This window comes from Scomber scombrus, chromosome 10 (genome assembly GCF_963691925.1).
Source record: "Scomber scombrus chromosome 10, fScoSco1.1, whole genome shotgun sequence".
NCBI classification, from domain to species: domain Eukaryota; kingdom Metazoa; phylum Chordata; class Actinopteri; order Scombriformes; family Scombridae; genus Scomber; species Scomber scombrus.
Window position 1 is genome coordinate 29057841 of NC_084979.1, and position 16743 is coordinate 29074583.

The window sequence follows — 16743 nt, forward strand, 5'->3', positions numbered from 1 at the left end:
ATATGGATATTTACATTTTAAAATAAAATATATTGATCCTGATATTGTCAAGATAGAAGATTTCGATCTTGATATTATAACATTACAAGATATGGATCCTCATACTATTAATATACAATATATTGATCCGAATATTATCAAGATACAACACATGGATCCTGATATTACTGTATATCAATATAAGAAATAAATCTAACACACAAACATGATTATTATTTTCATAGTCAGGTATCAAACCAACATTTTATCACTAAAACTTGGTTATAGTATAATAACACCACACTGCACAGACAGAGAAATGTTAAAATTATAACTTTATTTTTACATGATACAAATTGTGTTTGGCCTCCTGCCTCTTCACAATAAAAACACATTTCCATGACACACTGACTCGTCTTCATCATCATCATCATCATCATCCTTAGACAGGTATTTACAGGCACATTTACACATTGTTAGGAAACTGTACACAGTCAGTAGAAAAGCAGTCTGTGCTTCATTACACTGATCGGGGATTTATTTTATACAAACCCTTTAAAGTTTTTATTCCCTTGTAGAAAAACATTTCAGTAACAAACAGAGCTCGTCCAATCAGAGCGGAGAATCTGTTTCATCGTGTCCGAGAAGATTAGAAAACTGTACAGAGATCAGGAGGGTCAAAGGTGAGGCTCTGACCGTGTTCCTCACTTTACATACATCATCAGTGACACGGCGGAGGTTAAGCCCCGTCTCTCGTCTTTATTACAAAAAATTTAATCTTGAAGAGAAGCACCATAAATCTTCATCATCATCATCATCGTCATCATCATCACACGCATGCAGAAGTCTATTCTGAGCAGAGAAACTACAACTACGGGTCAAACACAGGCTCAAAAAACACGCAAGGCAAAAACACAGAGGAGAAACGTTCCGATTAAACAGAGATAATCATCAGAAATATCAGAAGAAGAAGAAAGGTACAGAGGCTGCGTTCAGTCAGCAGGAAGCTCATTCAATAAAAGTCTCACTTTATTACAAAATCTACCAGTTTCCTGTTTCGGTTTTTACAGCAGAGACGACTGCTGGCAGTCAGAGTCTGTTATTGCCTGGTGGGTTCAGTCTCAGTCCATTTACACAGAAAAACATACAGCACAAGTCCAGGAAGTATCCTGTCAGGAGTCCCAGGTCAAGTTGAAACCATGAAGAAGAAGTAAAACTCTGACTCTGTCTTCACTTTGTGAAAACTCGACACAGAGAGCGGGAAGAGACACTAACAGCTTTAGCAATAGCTTGTTTCCATGGAGACAAAGCTCATAATCTCCTGGTTTCTGTGTTTATACGGCTGAATCCAAACCTTCGCTCTCTGGACTTACAGACTGACAATCATCACCACGTCTGTGAGGCCGTCTGAAGATGAAATACACTCAGAGACTTCAGACTTGATTGTTGGCCGGTTTCTTGACCCTCTAATGATCTCAGAGTTTATGTCTGAACAGTTTCTTTATTTCTCTTAACACAGAAGGGTTGAATAGACTTGGTCATAGATGCTCGAAGATGTTCTGCCTCTCAAAGGGCTTCTTCACTTCTAATTGTATATGAATGGTTGTTAAATCTCCTGTTATGGGAGATTCCTTCCCGGCAGATTTAACAACCATTTGTGGTTCGAGACAACTTCAACTGTCATTTACACTTGACCTCAGGTGACTCCAACAAGTCTAACGACTGATGTTACAAAAGCAAGGAGCACCAATGAACCCAAGTCATATCCCACAGATGTTAAATATCTGGGACTCCCCTTTAGTCAGTTAGAACTGAAAAAGCCTCTTAAATGAGAGGTCAGACGTCTCCAAGTACTTACAACCAAGTCCAGTTGGCCTTAATTCAGCCCTCCATGGATAAGTGTGATCTGAATGACATTAAACCCTCAACTGAGGATCTTCACATCGTACATGAGCCCGATGTTTTTCTCAGTTGGACTAAAACCGGTGAAGTCCTGTCTAATTATTATTATTGCTTTTGACGGCACATTCATATCGAGTGAAGTCTCCAAGTCTGCAAATGCAGAAAGTCTGGACATTTGGATTCAGCCTATCGATACAGCTGATTGTGACAAATATAACATGAATCTATGCAAATGTTAAATTAAGTAAGTAGCTAAACATAACTAGCATAACAATGGATATGGAAGCTGTAGCCATAGTTTTGTAGCTATTGTAGCGTCAGATTACGGAGCCCCAGAGCGGTCATAGCCACATTTTACTACACTATTGTGTGTGCACAAGACACAATTTATTCCCATATTATTGGTTAATTTATGTGCACGGGATAAGTTTTATATTCAGAGATTTAAATGTACTGTATTTACAATTCACTATCATTGCAACTCAACTGATAAATACTGCTTAGTTTAGTAGATTAAGATTTCAATCACCATTTGGTCGCTATAGTAACGCCTTATTAACAGCTAATTGGCTTGATGTGGTTGTGCATTCTTTAAAAGCACAGGCCTAATTATGCAAGGCATGTTTTGCACACCCACAAGTGTACACTGATGATTAAAGGCTTAACTATAAGATCCACCTTAACTTGGCATCAATTAACTTCATCATAATGAAGCCGATGTTGAACGCAGAACTACAGTACATCTTACTCAGAGTATATCCACCGCACATAAAGACGCACTAACTCATTCTGTCTTCACACTGTTTGCTATCTCTTAAATAAAAAAGAGATATATGCCAGTTGTATATTGTGCCCATTAAATTATCAAAATGTTGGAATGAATTATATCTTGTTCACACACAATAGCATTCGACATACTAAAACGTGAGCTTAATATATATTTTCTTCTCTTTATGACTACTTTGGGGCTCAGTATCAGATAGCTACATTCAGCATCATTACGAAGGGGAACACACATCACACAAAACCTTTAGTTTTTTAAATGGGTGGACGCTGTGTGTTGCACCTAACACCAAATATGCTATCTGCTTGCAAATGGACTACACTCACACAGCGCTTACCATTACAGACAAAGCGCTTTACAATTTTTGCCTCTCATTCACTCATTCACACGGACTCTCACACTGATGGCGGCAGAGCGGCCAATGTTAGGCGCTGGCCTGACCATCTGGGGCAACTCAGGGTTCAGTGTGTCTCGCTCAGTGACACTTTGACACATTGACAGGAAGAGCTGGGGATCAAACCGCCAACCCCTGCGATTAGTGGGCGACCCGCTCTAACCTCCTGAGCCACAGCCACTGCTTGCAGCTGGTTATTTAGTAATATTATACACTTTTAGCCACCTGACAACAACAATTGTAGCTGTTGTAGCAAGCATAACACTGTTTACGCTGTTCATACAAAGAGTTAGCTTTCTTGTAATACTAGCTGTTTGTACGTAGTTGCAGAAATATGTATTAAACGTGACATTATGCTGTTTTGTCAAATTTCAGACGTCGTTTGTTATATACCAGCTTCAAACACGAACACCTAGCATGATGTTATGCCAGTTATGCTAGCTAGCTGTTTAGCATGTCCAGTTTTCCTCAAGACTGTTCGGGTGTGATGTTGGACTTGGACACGATAAGTTAAGTTTGAATTAATTTATCTTCCCATGGTACGCTGGGAAACGTGATTAATAAAGCTGCTGTCAATCCAGACAGACAGCGCCACCTAGCTGCAAGAGTGAAGGCACAGCTGAGATAAATAGGTATAAATAGGACTTACAATATGTACACACAATAAGTTAGTGACTAACACACACACACACACACACACACACACATACACACACACATACACACAGTTTAAACTCCTCCCCCCAGATTTCCGATTGTTTTTATCGTCTATCAGCTCTTTGTTCATTCAGCAGGTTGGACTTTAATTTTCAACGTTCAGTGTGATTCCAATTTCTGTTTTACACCTTTTGTGATTCTCTTTATCATGTTTAGTCTTTGGATCAAATCCTGTCTAGTTCTGATTGGTCTGTGATCGAAAGGAGACATAATTGACATTGTTGTGACAAGAGAAGAGTCCATAAAAATGTACCCAATTAGAAAAATCATCCTGTGTGAGATTAACTTGATCTGGGACTTGATCTACAACAGCCCTGTGCAAAATCGACCCAAACCCAAAGAGATTAATTTAATTTTCAAAGCTCATCTGATCTGAAAGTATTGGAACCAAGTGGATCTGTGAGCTCAGTACCTTTTAAATTAAGTTTCATTTTCTACCTTTCTCAAAAAACACTTTATCGTAATATCAGCGGACAAAATTAACCTCAGCAGCTTTTTCATCTACAGCAGCACTAGAAGGTTTATTAAGTGTTACTGGTTAATTTGTCGCTCTGCTTCAAGCCACTCATTTGTTGCACGCTGATAAAACAATTCAGCGCTGGTATTTATACAAATATGAGAACCCTGTGGAGTAAATCTGGATTCTACTGGGAACTGAGAAAGACTGAAAATACTTAGAACAAATGGGGGTCAAGAGGTTGATCGGAGGTCGATTTACCTGAAAAGCTCCAGGTAAAAAAAATTGGTTACAAGAGCTGGAAACTTCAGCTTCAGCTTCTCTTTATAAGAGATTAACAGAAACTCAAATCACACTGAAAACATGATTTTAAAACCGTCCCTGATTTTTATTATTGCGTCTAGTACAACTCCCAAATCCCTAAATTCTGGGATCTTTAAAGTCACTGACGTGCAGAGACGTTGCTGGTTTCAGTTGTAAAGGCAAAAAAAATATTGTTAGCAATACTGTTGATAAAAAAACATCCAGCATGTCTCAGATCAGCAGATCAATAATCGATACACGTGATCAGTAAAAACAATTAAAATTGTGCTTTCTGACTCTTCACACTGAGGACAGACAGCAGAACAGCAAGGAACTCTGGGAAATATAGTGCAAGGCAGCAGGTGACGGTGATTTTTTCCCTGATCTGATTGGTTAGATTGTCGTTTTTTTCCACCACAGACTGCTGTCAGGTTGGTGTAAATTTGGTGTCGGTTGAGGTTTGGTTCACGTTGAGTTCAGGTTAGTTTTAGGCTGAGGTTTAATCTGTTAAAAAGAAAACGTTATAATTCAGTTTATCTTTAACTTCTGGTTCAAATTGTTGTTAAAAAATCCCCTCCAGACATGTTTTAAGATGTATATAAAATACTCTGCTTTGAATACTCATCTGTCTAGTGTGTTTTTTTCCCCCACAAAAAAAAGTTCAATTATTTAATTAAAATCCTTAAATAATAACATCACTCCTTCTTCCTCGTTCCTCAAATTTCAGAAAGGTCTCCTGGAAAATCCCCCCGCAGCAGATAAATGTGCAAACAGCTTTCTACTGTCAAACGCTGCATATACATCACTCTGCACAGTGAAGCTCAAACATCCAGCTGTAGTAGCAATAAACCGGAGGGGGACTTTAGAGATTTTGGCCAGAGATTTAGATGATTGGTAGACATTTAGCGGTCCTTAGACTCAGCTGATGTGATAAAAGAGTGGACCGATTAAAAAACCTCTTAAAGGTGCTTTCACACAGTGAGTGGCTGCTGCTGTTGCCTCCTTTGTTTTTAATGTAAACCTGATGGCAGCAGCACGGAGAGGTTCATGATGGTTCATCTTTTTTAACTTTAGCTGCAGGAAATATATAAACACAGGTGCTGATTTTACTGTGTGAGCTTCCTGAATGATGAACTTTTTACCATCAGAGAACTTGATCCAGTTCGGGACAATAAACAACATCTTTGACAAGCAAGTTGTTATTAATCCTGTTATATTTGCTCAATGTTCAAAGCTATAAAACGCTCTATTAAAGCTCGCTGTCTGAAGGCACCTTTAGGAGAAGCTCTTGACTTAAAACGCTGACAATTAACTATAACATCCTTGGTTTGAATCCAGCCAGGGACTTCTGTTACATCTCATTTTCTCTTGTTTCCTGTCATCTCTCTACTATCGCTGTCTGGTTAAGACATATAAAAAAAAAAAAATCTTAAATAAAAATAAATGACTTTAAATAATTTAACTTATAAGCTGCTGAGAAGCAACATGAAGTAAACGTTCGACTGCTGCTGCTACAGTGTGAAGAATCTAAAAAAACTGGGATCTCCTGAGTCTGACTATAAAAACCTCGTAACCCCAACACACACACACACACACACACACACACACACACACTCTCACTCTCTCTCTCACACACACACACACACACACACACACGAACACACACAAACACACACACAGCAGGAAGACACAGTGTTAACAGGAGTTCAATGATTTTCAGTGTTTCAGTGTCTCAGACCCATATTCATCCTCAGTGTGTGCTTGAGTTTCTTCGGGGTCCCAGGGGTCAGGGGTCAGTGCTTCCTGGAGTTTGAATGGGTTTTATAGGTTATCAGAGGTCAGTGACCTTGTTCTCCACCAGGGCGGCGACCTGCTGCAGTCGGTACGCCAACTGCATCTTCTGACCTGAACTGTCCTCCTCCAGAGACATGATGATCTGAGAGACGGACACGGTCAAGGGTAAACATATTTTTTAGTAAACGGACTTTGACCTGTGTGTGTGTGTGTGTGTGTTTGTGTGTGTGTGTGTGTGTGTGTGTGTGTGTGTGTGTTTGTGTGTGTGTGTCTTACCTGGTCATAATATTTGTTGATGTACTTGTAGAGTTCATGCAGAGCAACAAGGCTGTTCATCTCGGAGGCAAAACTCTGCTGAGAAGACACACACATGGTTAAATGACTGGTTTTTTTTTTGGTTTTCTGCTCAGACATTAATCTGAAGTTTAGTTTCTGTTTACTGACCCCAGACAGTTCAGTCAGAGTGGAGTTCATCTCCTGGTAACAGCCTGATGCAGCGCTGTGGATGTCACTGTAATACCTGCACACACACACACACAAAAAATGGTGTCACATTAGCACTCTAACTCTAACACTTTAGGGCAGTGAGTGTGTGTTTCTATGGTGACTGTACTGCAGTAAGCATGTTGCTTCTATGGTAACTCTTCGGTCGTGAGTGTGTGTTTCTATGGCAACTGTACGGCAGTGAGCATGCAGTTGTACGGTAACTGTAGGGCAGTGAGAGTGTGATTATATGGTAACTGTACAGCTGTGAACATGTGTTTCTATGGTAACTGTACAGCAGTGAACATCTGTTTCTATGGTAACTGTACAGCAGTGAGAGTGTGTTTCTATAGTAGCTATACGATAGTAAGCATGTGTTTCTATGGTAACTGTACAGGTGTGAATGTGTGTTTCTACAGTAACTGTACAGCTGTGAATGTGTGTTTCTACGGTAACTGTACAGCAGTGAACATCTGTTTCTATGGTAACTACTGTAGCGAGCCTGTGTTTCCATGTTTACTGTATGGCTGTGAACATGTGTTTCTATGGTAACTTTACGGCAGTGAACAGGCGCACATGTTTCTATGGTAAAACTATAGTAGTGAGTGCGTGTTTCTATGGCAACTGTACGGCAGCGAGACTGTGCTTCTCTGGTAACTGTACAGCAGTGAACATCTGTTTCTATGGTAACTGTACAGCAGTGAACATCTGTTTCTATGGTAACTGTACAGCAGTGAGATTGTGTTTCTATAGTAGCTATACAGTAGTAAGCATGTGTTTCTATGGTAACTGTACAGCTGTGAATGTGTGTTTCTATTGTAAGTGTACAGCTGTGAGTGTTTGTTTAACACGGTGATAACTCAAGAAGCTGTCTCACCTCTCCACCAGCTGCTTGTATCGAGGGATCTCTCTGGCATACAACAGCTTGTTGACAGGAGAGTCCTGATTGGATAGAAAGTCATCATGAGGTCACATGATTAAATACAGAATGTAGTTCACTAGTCACATGACGAATATAAAACAGACAGACAGAGAGACAGGCAGAGAGACAGGCAGGTCGTACCCGTCCCACTTTGTGTTCGGAGGTGGTGCAGGAGTCGATGAAGGTCTGAGCGATGACAGACAGGACGGCGTCGATGCTGTCGGAGACCTGAACATCCAACACGAACTGGGGGTTCTTCAGGATGTTCACCCAGAACCTGAGAGGGAGACTGGTGAGAGACAGACAGGTTAGAGAAACAGACAGCCTGTAGCCGGTCAGTGAGTCAGTCAGGTGGGACAAGCAAGAGGTGTCTCACCTGTTGGTCTTCCAGATGTGGACTGTCTCGGGGTCGTCGATGCCGTGTTTCTCGGCCATGTCGTCCAGGAAGTCGAAGAAAAATCTGACGGCGATCGGAGGAGGACGCTTGGTACTGAGGATCGCCACGAAGACGTCGTCCACAAACTTCTGCAGTGTCCCCTACAGAGGAAGAGACAGGAAGACAGGTGAGAGGTGAGACAGGTACAGAGAAAGCCTGAGGTAGAGAGAGACAGGTACAGATAGGTGAGACAGGTAGAGAGACAGTGTTACCTTCATGGACAGCAGTCTGGTCAGGTAAATCTCAGGTATGGCCTTGGCTCTCTCTCTCTCCCTCATGCTGCTCTTTCTGTGTTTTGGGATTTCAGGATCCTCGCTGCTCTTCACCAGGTGCCAAAGACGCAGACCCTCCTCCTCCTCACCCTCCAGCATTGGTGTTTCTATGGCAACCACACAGAGAGGTCAGATGATTTTCTATATATCTGTTCTGGGTTCTAGATGTTATCAATAGCTAATATTTTCTAAATTGTTCTGGCTTTAAGATATTCAAAATGTTCCAGATCTCCAGGTTTCAGCTCTAGATGTTGAGTTTATTCTGCATGATGTTCTAGATGGTTCTCCATGTATTGGTTTGGGGTTCTAGATTTTCTAAATGTTCTGGATGGTTCTCTATTAATTAAATCCTGGATATATATGGTATAAAGTTCTGGATGTTATAGATGTTCTGGGCTCTATATATTCAAAATGTTCCTGAGGGTCAAGATGTTGGGTTCTAGATGTTCTACGTGGTCCTTGTGGTGTTTATTCTAGGCTCTAGATGTCAAACATGCTTCTGGGTTTAAATGTTCTTTCCGTTCTAGGTTGTTTAGATGTGTTCTTACTTTCTCCGGTCTGGAAAACCTGGTTGATGCCAACTCCGCCAGAACCCTGAGAACGAGGAATCAGAGCGACTGTAGCTCCGTCTGGAACCTGAAGGACGAGAAAAGGAAGAACAAGAAGAGGACATGAAGAAGAGTACAGGTGTAGAGGAGCAGATGGAGTGCTGTGATTGGTCTTTTTTTTTTTTGGTACCTTGTAGTGCTGCAGCGTGTTGATTCGTTTCCAGCGACCGTGAACCACCGCTGTGACATCATCATCGGACAGGGTCAGGTGACCTGCCTGACCTGAGCGCCACTCTGTCAATCAAACACAGAACTGTGGTCAGAATGAGCTGTTGACCAAAATGCTGAATGACAGTCTGACATGTATGACAGAGGTGTGGAGGTCTAGACCTGCTGTATGTGAAAAGTGCTGTGAGATCATTTTTCAGTTGGGATTTGGCGCTATACTGTATAAATAAAATTAACTTGACTTGGTTGATGTGATAAAAGTGTGGCGGGTGTGACAGATGTGTGACAGATGTGACAGATGTGAATGTACCCAGGTCCAAACTGTTGGCTGCTGGTCTCTGAGAGAACGGAGCTCCTCTGTAGACCTGATCCAGGATCTTATCCTTTACCTGCAGACAGACAAGACAGGTTAGGAATAGACAGACAGGCAGGTGAAGAGCAGACAGGCAGGCAGACAGACAGACAGACAGACAGACAGACAGACAGGTACCTGTGTAATAGTGTCGGTGTCGAGCACTTTAACTGGGCAAGGCTGAACCTCAACTCCATTTTTCACCAAGACTGTCAGATTCTGTGAGAGAGAGAGAGACAGATATTGTATAGCAATCAAAGAATGGACCTGTAATCAAAGAATATAGAACCTGCATATGAGACACTATGTGCATGCTAATAAAGCTATTTGAACTGAATTAAATGAATTAAAGAAAGGTAAAGAAAGTGATAGAGTCAGTGCTCTCTGATTGGCTGTCAGGAGTCTGTTACATCATATAGTATGTGTATCATGCGTTGCCATGGTTACCACAGCGCAGTAGTCGATGTCCTCTCGCAGTAGGTGGCTGTCGTTGAGCGTCCGTTTGGCTTTTCCCGTCACAGAGTCCACTGGACCTTTATCCACCTGATACTTTATGGCTCTGTAGAGCATGTAGAGAGGCTCGCCCGCCACCTCCTGACAGACAGACAGACAGACAGGTGAGGGTGAGACAAGCAGCCAGGCAGCGACATCTGATGACAGGTTACTGAGAGAGACAGACAGGCTTTTACCTTGAGGAAGGAGTAGAGGCAGATGGACATCCAGTTGGTCAACATCTTCTCAACAACTGTCTCTGTCCTGAAACACAGACAGCAGAGAGACAGACAGGTCAGATACTGTACATGCTTGAAGAGGTCAGGGTGAACAAACAAACCTCAGGTACGATCAAACACCCAGTCCAGTGTTTGGTGACAACATAAACCTAAAACTGGCCCTGTCAGATCAGGGACTGGATCAAATGCTTTGCACCTGAGTCCTGCAGTCAGGATTCAGGTGTCAAGGAGTTTGAGGAGATGATGGAGAAGGACTGGTTCACAAAAACCTGTCAGGTGACTCAGATGAGATGACTGGGTATACAGTGTGGTGATGGACGGACTCCTGAACCAGGCCAACACACTAAGGTAGTTACAGAGAGGTGGATGAGATTCACTCTGAGACACTGGACAGTCTTGATCGATATTTTAATGGAGTCATTTTAAAGGATCTCCTGGGATACTCAACTTAGCTGCCAGCAGTCAGCTCTCCTGGATCAGTGTGGCAGAAAGTGAATGGACTGATAGACATTAAAGTTTTTCAAGTTTTCAAGCATACAAAAACATGTCTAATATAATCAGACATAATAGTTCCTTGTGAGGGATTCACTATGCAGTAATCTCAAGTCTCTTTAAACTGATTTTCCTAGTGAAGTCAATGAACTAAGAACAGTGGAATTTTGGAGGGAAGGATAGTATTTGGTTGGTCAGTTGGTTTAAAACACAAAAAACTCCCATGTGAAGGTGTGTTTGTTTTACGTACCGGCGCAGCATGAGTTTGGGGTTCTTAGCGACGTACTGCTGCACCAGGTCCTGCAGCAGAGTCTTCATGACCTCGGTGAAGTACTCCAGTTTATCGTGCAGAGCCATGGTGAGCAGACTGGCGACGTAACCACGGTCTCTCTGAGAGAAACCCTGCTGGGCCTCCAGGGTGTGGATGAACTGAGAGACAGAATACAAACATTAACTACACGTTGTGGTGTCTCCTCATCTGAGACCAGTGAGTCTACATCTGCATCACATGATCCTCCTCCTGTCCCCTCCTTCTGCCCCTCACTCACCCTGGTGAGGAAGAGTCTGTTGTTGAGCAGGTTGTTGAGCTGCTGAAGGCCCTGCTCCACAGTCTGCCTCCTGGACTCTGGCAGGTCCAGCTGGCGGCTCAACGGCGGCGTCTGCTGGCCGGGGAAGAAGACTCTCTCTGCATACGTCTTGTAGTCCAGCAGGGGGAGCCCTGGTCCTCCTACGTCACTGCTTAGGTCCATCATCTCTGTCATCAGGTCTGCACAGAAGAACATGAAATTATAGCTGCAAACATCCATGGCAGGTTTTTACTTTATTCTGCATCATTTTGGACATTTTAGTGCACTTTAATCTGAGTGTGTTTGTGTACCCGTGAACTCTTTGCGACACTGATCTCCCACATTGATCTCCAGAGTTTCCAGCTGCAACAAAACCTTCTTGTAATCTCTGAGAGCTTGTTTACTCTTCCTCCTGCACACACACAAACACACACAAACACACACAAACAAGCAGATCAGAAAGTTGTGATGAATAATGAATTCTTGAATATTAAAACATGATCCTACTCTTGAATAATCTATTAAACCCATAACAAGCAGCAGCTCGTTTGTTGCTGTTTATCCAAACTTTATTTGAACTTTCAGAACTTTCTAGAAGAAATCCCAAAGTTGAATCCTGATGTGTGTAAAGGTGCAGCCATAAATTATAATGTTTCACTCGATGGAAACATTACAGATCTTCAATGAAGAGAAGGAACGTGATCTTGGGCTCTGTTCACATCACAGGGTTTAAAGCTTAATTCTGATTGTTTAGTCAGGTTTGATCTGTTTGTGTTGATGGTTCACATTCATGTTTGTAAGTCACATGTATGCAGCTCTTTTGCAAACACCATTAAGATCCTAAACTGCCACACAAGTGCAGATTAAACCGAAATGTGAGCCACATATATACAAGGGTAACAACAATAACGTACTTTGTGCAACAGTGAAATCATAAAAGTGGATGACATGGATGTCCGATCATACACAGGATTATTTGTTGTGAAGATAATAATTAAGAGGAGAACGAGACATGGGATAGTTTCCCACATGAACTCTAATCTGACCGGTCTGAAAGTCGACACATAGAGAGACTGGATATGAATCAGATCAAGGATCACATATGGAAGTGGCCCAGATCTGATGTTGTCATCATATCACATGATCTGAGTCAGATTTGTGCCATTTCAGCATGTAATGTGAGCATAGTCATACAGAATCTGTCCAGTCAGACAGAGAGAAAAAACAAAAAAGGGGGAAACTGTATTTTAAGATGTTACATTTGAAGAAGTTAAGGAAAAAAACAAGATAACGTTGTGTATTGAGGTGTAGTGTAGAGTGTGAGATGAAGTCGATCATTATTTAAAAAATATAACAGACACACACAGTTACAGACAGACAGATGTATACCTGTACATCAGGATGACGACCAGCACTGACAGGATGATCAGAGCAGCTCCCGCCGCCAAACTGATCTGAGCAGCCAATGGGACGGGAGACAGCAGAGAGTCACTGTCATACTGAACCAATCCCAGGTCCACCTGCAGGTTCCCCATCACCACCTGGGAAACAGACAGGCAGAACTTTTAGAATCAGTAATTTTTTTGTTTTAATCTAAGTTTTCGTTACAGATGTCTGAGTGAATTCATGTTTCAGTGAGATTTTTGTCCAGCAGCTCTAAACATGAACCTCAGCTGATTACTGTAACACATTATCACCTGTCTGTTTTATGTTTCACTCAGTTCAACAAACATAAATCTCTTAAAGACCTTTTTACAATCACATGGAATACATTTCAAGATCCTTTTCATGATCAGACTGACCAAAGACTGAAAGAAAACCAGTAGGGACTAAATGACCCAAAATTAAGAGCAGCTACTAACATTTATTTTCATCTTTGATTTATCTGCCAATTATTTTTTCACTTAACCAATTCATTATTTAGTCTATGAAAAGCCGACAAGAAGTGAAAAAACTTCCATCACGGCTTCCCAGCGCCTAAGTGGCGTCTTTAGACTGCTTGTTTTGTCTCACCAAGAGTTCAAATATTAAATTGTAATGTTTAACTCTTGCTCTGTTACTTTAAAATGTAGACCATGTATTTTTTTTGTCTTTTATTCTTTTATTGCATTTGTTTTTTCTACTTTGTTTAAGGTGGAATGTGTAAGCTTTTTAAAAGTTTTGTAAAGAATTTATGGCATTTTTTGGATTGCATTAGACCGCACAGGTGTTCCTAATAAAGTGCTTCATGTGTGTATAAATAAATATAAATATGTGTGTGTGTGTGTGTGTGTGTGTGTGTGTGTGTGTGTGTGTGTGTGTGTGTGTGTGTCACCTTGAGGCTGGGCAGCTCGTTATTTTCGTCCACACTCTTTGGTTGGCTCTCTGGAGGTTCACAGTACAGGTGAGTGTTGTCCAGAGTTTTCACCTCACACTCCTGATCTCCGATCTGAGCCTTCACTTCCTGTCTGGACATTGCTCTGATCAGGTCCTGACCCTGAGGGACGCCAAGCATCACCATGGCAACCAGGAGAGAGACACACGTTCAAGCTCAAACACTGACAGAGCAGACTGAGGCTTCATTGATGCAGTATGTTCAACATTTCGGAAGTTTACAAAAAGACATGAAACAGACAAGCTTCAGTGGCTCTGTCAGTACTTTACCTCCACAACGATCACTCCTCCTGGTTTGAAGTGGTGCGGAGTGTCTGGAGCTTCTCGATTCAGAGGGAAAAGCTGCGGGTTTGGGTAATAAGTGAAGCTTTTACCCTGAGAGACAGACAGGGAGAGACAGACACACAGACAGGTTACTCCATCAAACTCACAGTCAGATGTCCTCACTATATTCCACTGACACATTATCTTTTAAAATGTACACCGATATCATGTCTTAGAGAGACAGACAGGTACCTTGATGCTCTCGTAGTGGACTCTGACGTTGTCCAGCTGAAACCAGACGCCCTTCACTTTGACTTCTGGGGTCACCGAGGGGGTCGGACAGGTCATCTGAGAGGACGATAGGACAGAGCAGCGCTCCGACACCTGATAGACAGACAGGTAGAGAGATAGAGAGAAGGACAGGAGGAGAGTAAGACAGGCAGAGACAGAGTGAGACAGGTTGAATAAAACTCTGCACTGCTACAGGCCCAGACTCTTCTTTGATTGGCCGGTTCGTCTCACCGTTGCCATGGTGCTGTTGAAGACCAGCTGCTGCTTTGCGGTGAGGAGAGTCAATCGTTTTCTTCGTTTTACCCTCTGGACCTCCACCGCCTCAACCCACACCGATATGATTGGCTGCTGCACCACGTCCAGGTTCCTGCCTGTCACCATGACGACACGCCCGCCTCTGAGGACAGAGATCACCATCAGGTCAGAGATTTGGGTCATGTGACGACTGATTATTGACTGATCAGGTATCAGGTTCTTACGCGTAAAAGCTCTCGGCAGGTGTGGCGTCAGTGATGACGGGGTCGTCAAGGTAACGGAAGGTAACGTTGGGAACAGACCGCTCGGCTTTACCGAATAAAACACGAACTGGAACTCCACCGGTCTGATTACTGGAACCGGTCTGACACACCAGCTGAGTGTCATTCACTTCCTCCACACTGAGGAGAGGAGACAAGGAGACAAGGAGACAAGGAGAGGAGGAGAGGAGGATGTTAACATGCCAGTCAGATTCTTTTTGTTTTTTCACCAGGTGGAGCCAGACATTCATAAATCAAATGAAATGAACACTGAAAAGATAGACAGAAGGCTGCAGTAGTACTGTAACACTCACATGTAGCAGGTCTGCAGGCCCAGGTAGGCGTTCAGGTCAGATGTCTGTCCGGTCAGCAGCTGTCGTCCTCTGATGGTCAGTCTGGTTCCTCCAGAGACCGGACCTTTATTGGGAACCAGATCCAGGAGCTGTGGGTCCTGCACACAAAACAATACACACAGGTTAGATTTGAAAACATTGCTGTGTTTGTCCTTCAGGTTTAGGATAGTCTAGTCCATCTATGGGGTCGAGCTCAGTTGGAAGAAGCAACATGGAACCACCACCACATGGGCCCAGCTCCAACCGAGTGGCAGGCAAAGCTGTGAGTTAGGGAGGTGAAGTGATACTAACTAGATATAGTCAGTCTCCCCAGTGCACAGAGCACCGGTTCTGAAACCATACTTTTAAATAGGGTCTAGGGGGCTTTTTTCTCTGTAGTTGCCCAGGTTTAGAGGTGTTTGTCTGGTATAGAGATACTAACAAGCTCACAGATAGTTGTGATGAGAGTAAAGGGTCGCTTCAATGCAACCACATGTCTCAGAGGAGAAGGCTGTGACTGTCTGTTCTGTATATGGACTTCTGGGTGGGGTCCTGCAGGGGTCTCTCTCTACATAGTTCTGCTGGGCGATTTTAACAGGTGGGCAATGTCTGAGAAATCAGGAGGAGGTGACTGGGATGAGCAGCCTTCCTGAGACAGATTGGATCTGCACTGTGGAGGCGGCTGTTAGGAGATGTGGTTAGAAGGTCTTTGGTGCCTGTGAGTGGTGGTCTCATACTGAGTCCTCTGATGGATGGTTGGCTCAGGGGAGCAGCAGGCCGATATTAGGAGCTGCAGGGGACGCTTAGAGCCAAGGCTGTTTTTAGTACTGCAGACAGAGGTGGTGGTTCTGACTGGAGGGGCTGACACAATTATCAGACTATCACACTGCTCAGCTTCTCTGGAAAAGCTTATGTGTGATGCTGGAGAAGGTTTACAACAGTGTCTTCCAGGGACACTGCAGTAGTATGGTGTACCAAGGCTTTTATTATGAACCACCTGGTCCTTGTATAACCAGAGTGAGAGCTGTGCATTCTCTCAGAGCCAGTTTGTGCTTTTAATTTGGGTAAGGGTCAGAAGCTCCAGGTCTGAGGTTGTGATATTTCGCTGGAAAATGGCAGATTACATCGTTCAGGTGCGGGTGAGTCACTGCCCTACGTGAAGGAGTTTAACAATCTCATGGTCTTAAGATGGATTGATATGATGGAGCATGAGATTTGGACTGTTGTGGTTCTGAGGAAGCTCAGCCTGAAGGTGAATCTGTCAGTTTTCCAGCACATCTACGTTCTAACCATCATCCAACATCATGAAGAGCTTTTAGTAGTGAGACACAATATAACAATGGAGCCACTGAGAGGTGCCAGGACTATTTAGAAACAGTGTGCTCTGTGGGCAGCGGATCGTCTGGACACTGAAACTCTACTGGACAGTCATCGCTCTCACCTGATAGGTGAAGGTCTGTGTTGACTCTCCAGGTGGGGTTGTTCCCACGGTGATGAGGACAGGCCCCACGGTCTGCTTCCCGCTGGGCTGCAGCTCACAAACAACCCTACAAACACACACACACAGACATGTACAGTCCATTTAATGATGGTTCTGCATAACTTAAC

The 16743-nt window shown here is 43.0% G+C and overlaps 2 protein-coding genes across 2 annotated transcripts in view; one reads left to right on the forward strand and one right to left on the reverse strand.

Moving 5' to 3' along the window:
- Window positions 1–16743, forward strand: part of irak1 (interleukin-1 receptor-associated kinase 1) — a 416029-nt gene that overhangs the window by 163075 nt on the left and 236211 nt on the right. The gene's annotated exons all lie outside the window — the stretch shown is intronic.
- Window positions 5753–16743, reverse strand: part of plxnb3 (plexin B3) — a 27746-nt gene continuing 16755 nt past the window's right edge. The window contains 24 exon segments of the mRNA XM_062426777.1: window positions 5753–6472; window positions 6607–6684; window positions 6775–6850; window positions 7691–7755; window positions 7877–8024; window positions 8112–8272; window positions 8384–8550; window positions 8992–9079; window positions 9182–9285; window positions 9530–9608; window positions 9710–9790; window positions 10019–10165; window positions 10261–10327; window positions 11045–11223; window positions 11343–11560; window positions 11672–11772; window positions 12750–12901; window positions 13675–13836; window positions 14004–14108; window positions 14250–14381; window positions 14520–14685; window positions 14768–14944; window positions 15118–15254; window positions 16577–16682. Coding sequence (XP_062282761.1) covers window positions 6368–6472; window positions 6607–6684; window positions 6775–6850; window positions 7691–7755; window positions 7877–8024; window positions 8112–8272; window positions 8384–8550; window positions 8992–9079; window positions 9182–9285; window positions 9530–9608; window positions 9710–9790; window positions 10019–10165; window positions 10261–10327; window positions 11045–11223; window positions 11343–11560; window positions 11672–11772; window positions 12750–12901; window positions 13675–13836; window positions 14004–14108; window positions 14250–14381; window positions 14520–14685; window positions 14768–14944; window positions 15118–15254; window positions 16577–16682 — 3001 coding nt within the window. The 3' untranslated portion in view covers window positions 5753–6367.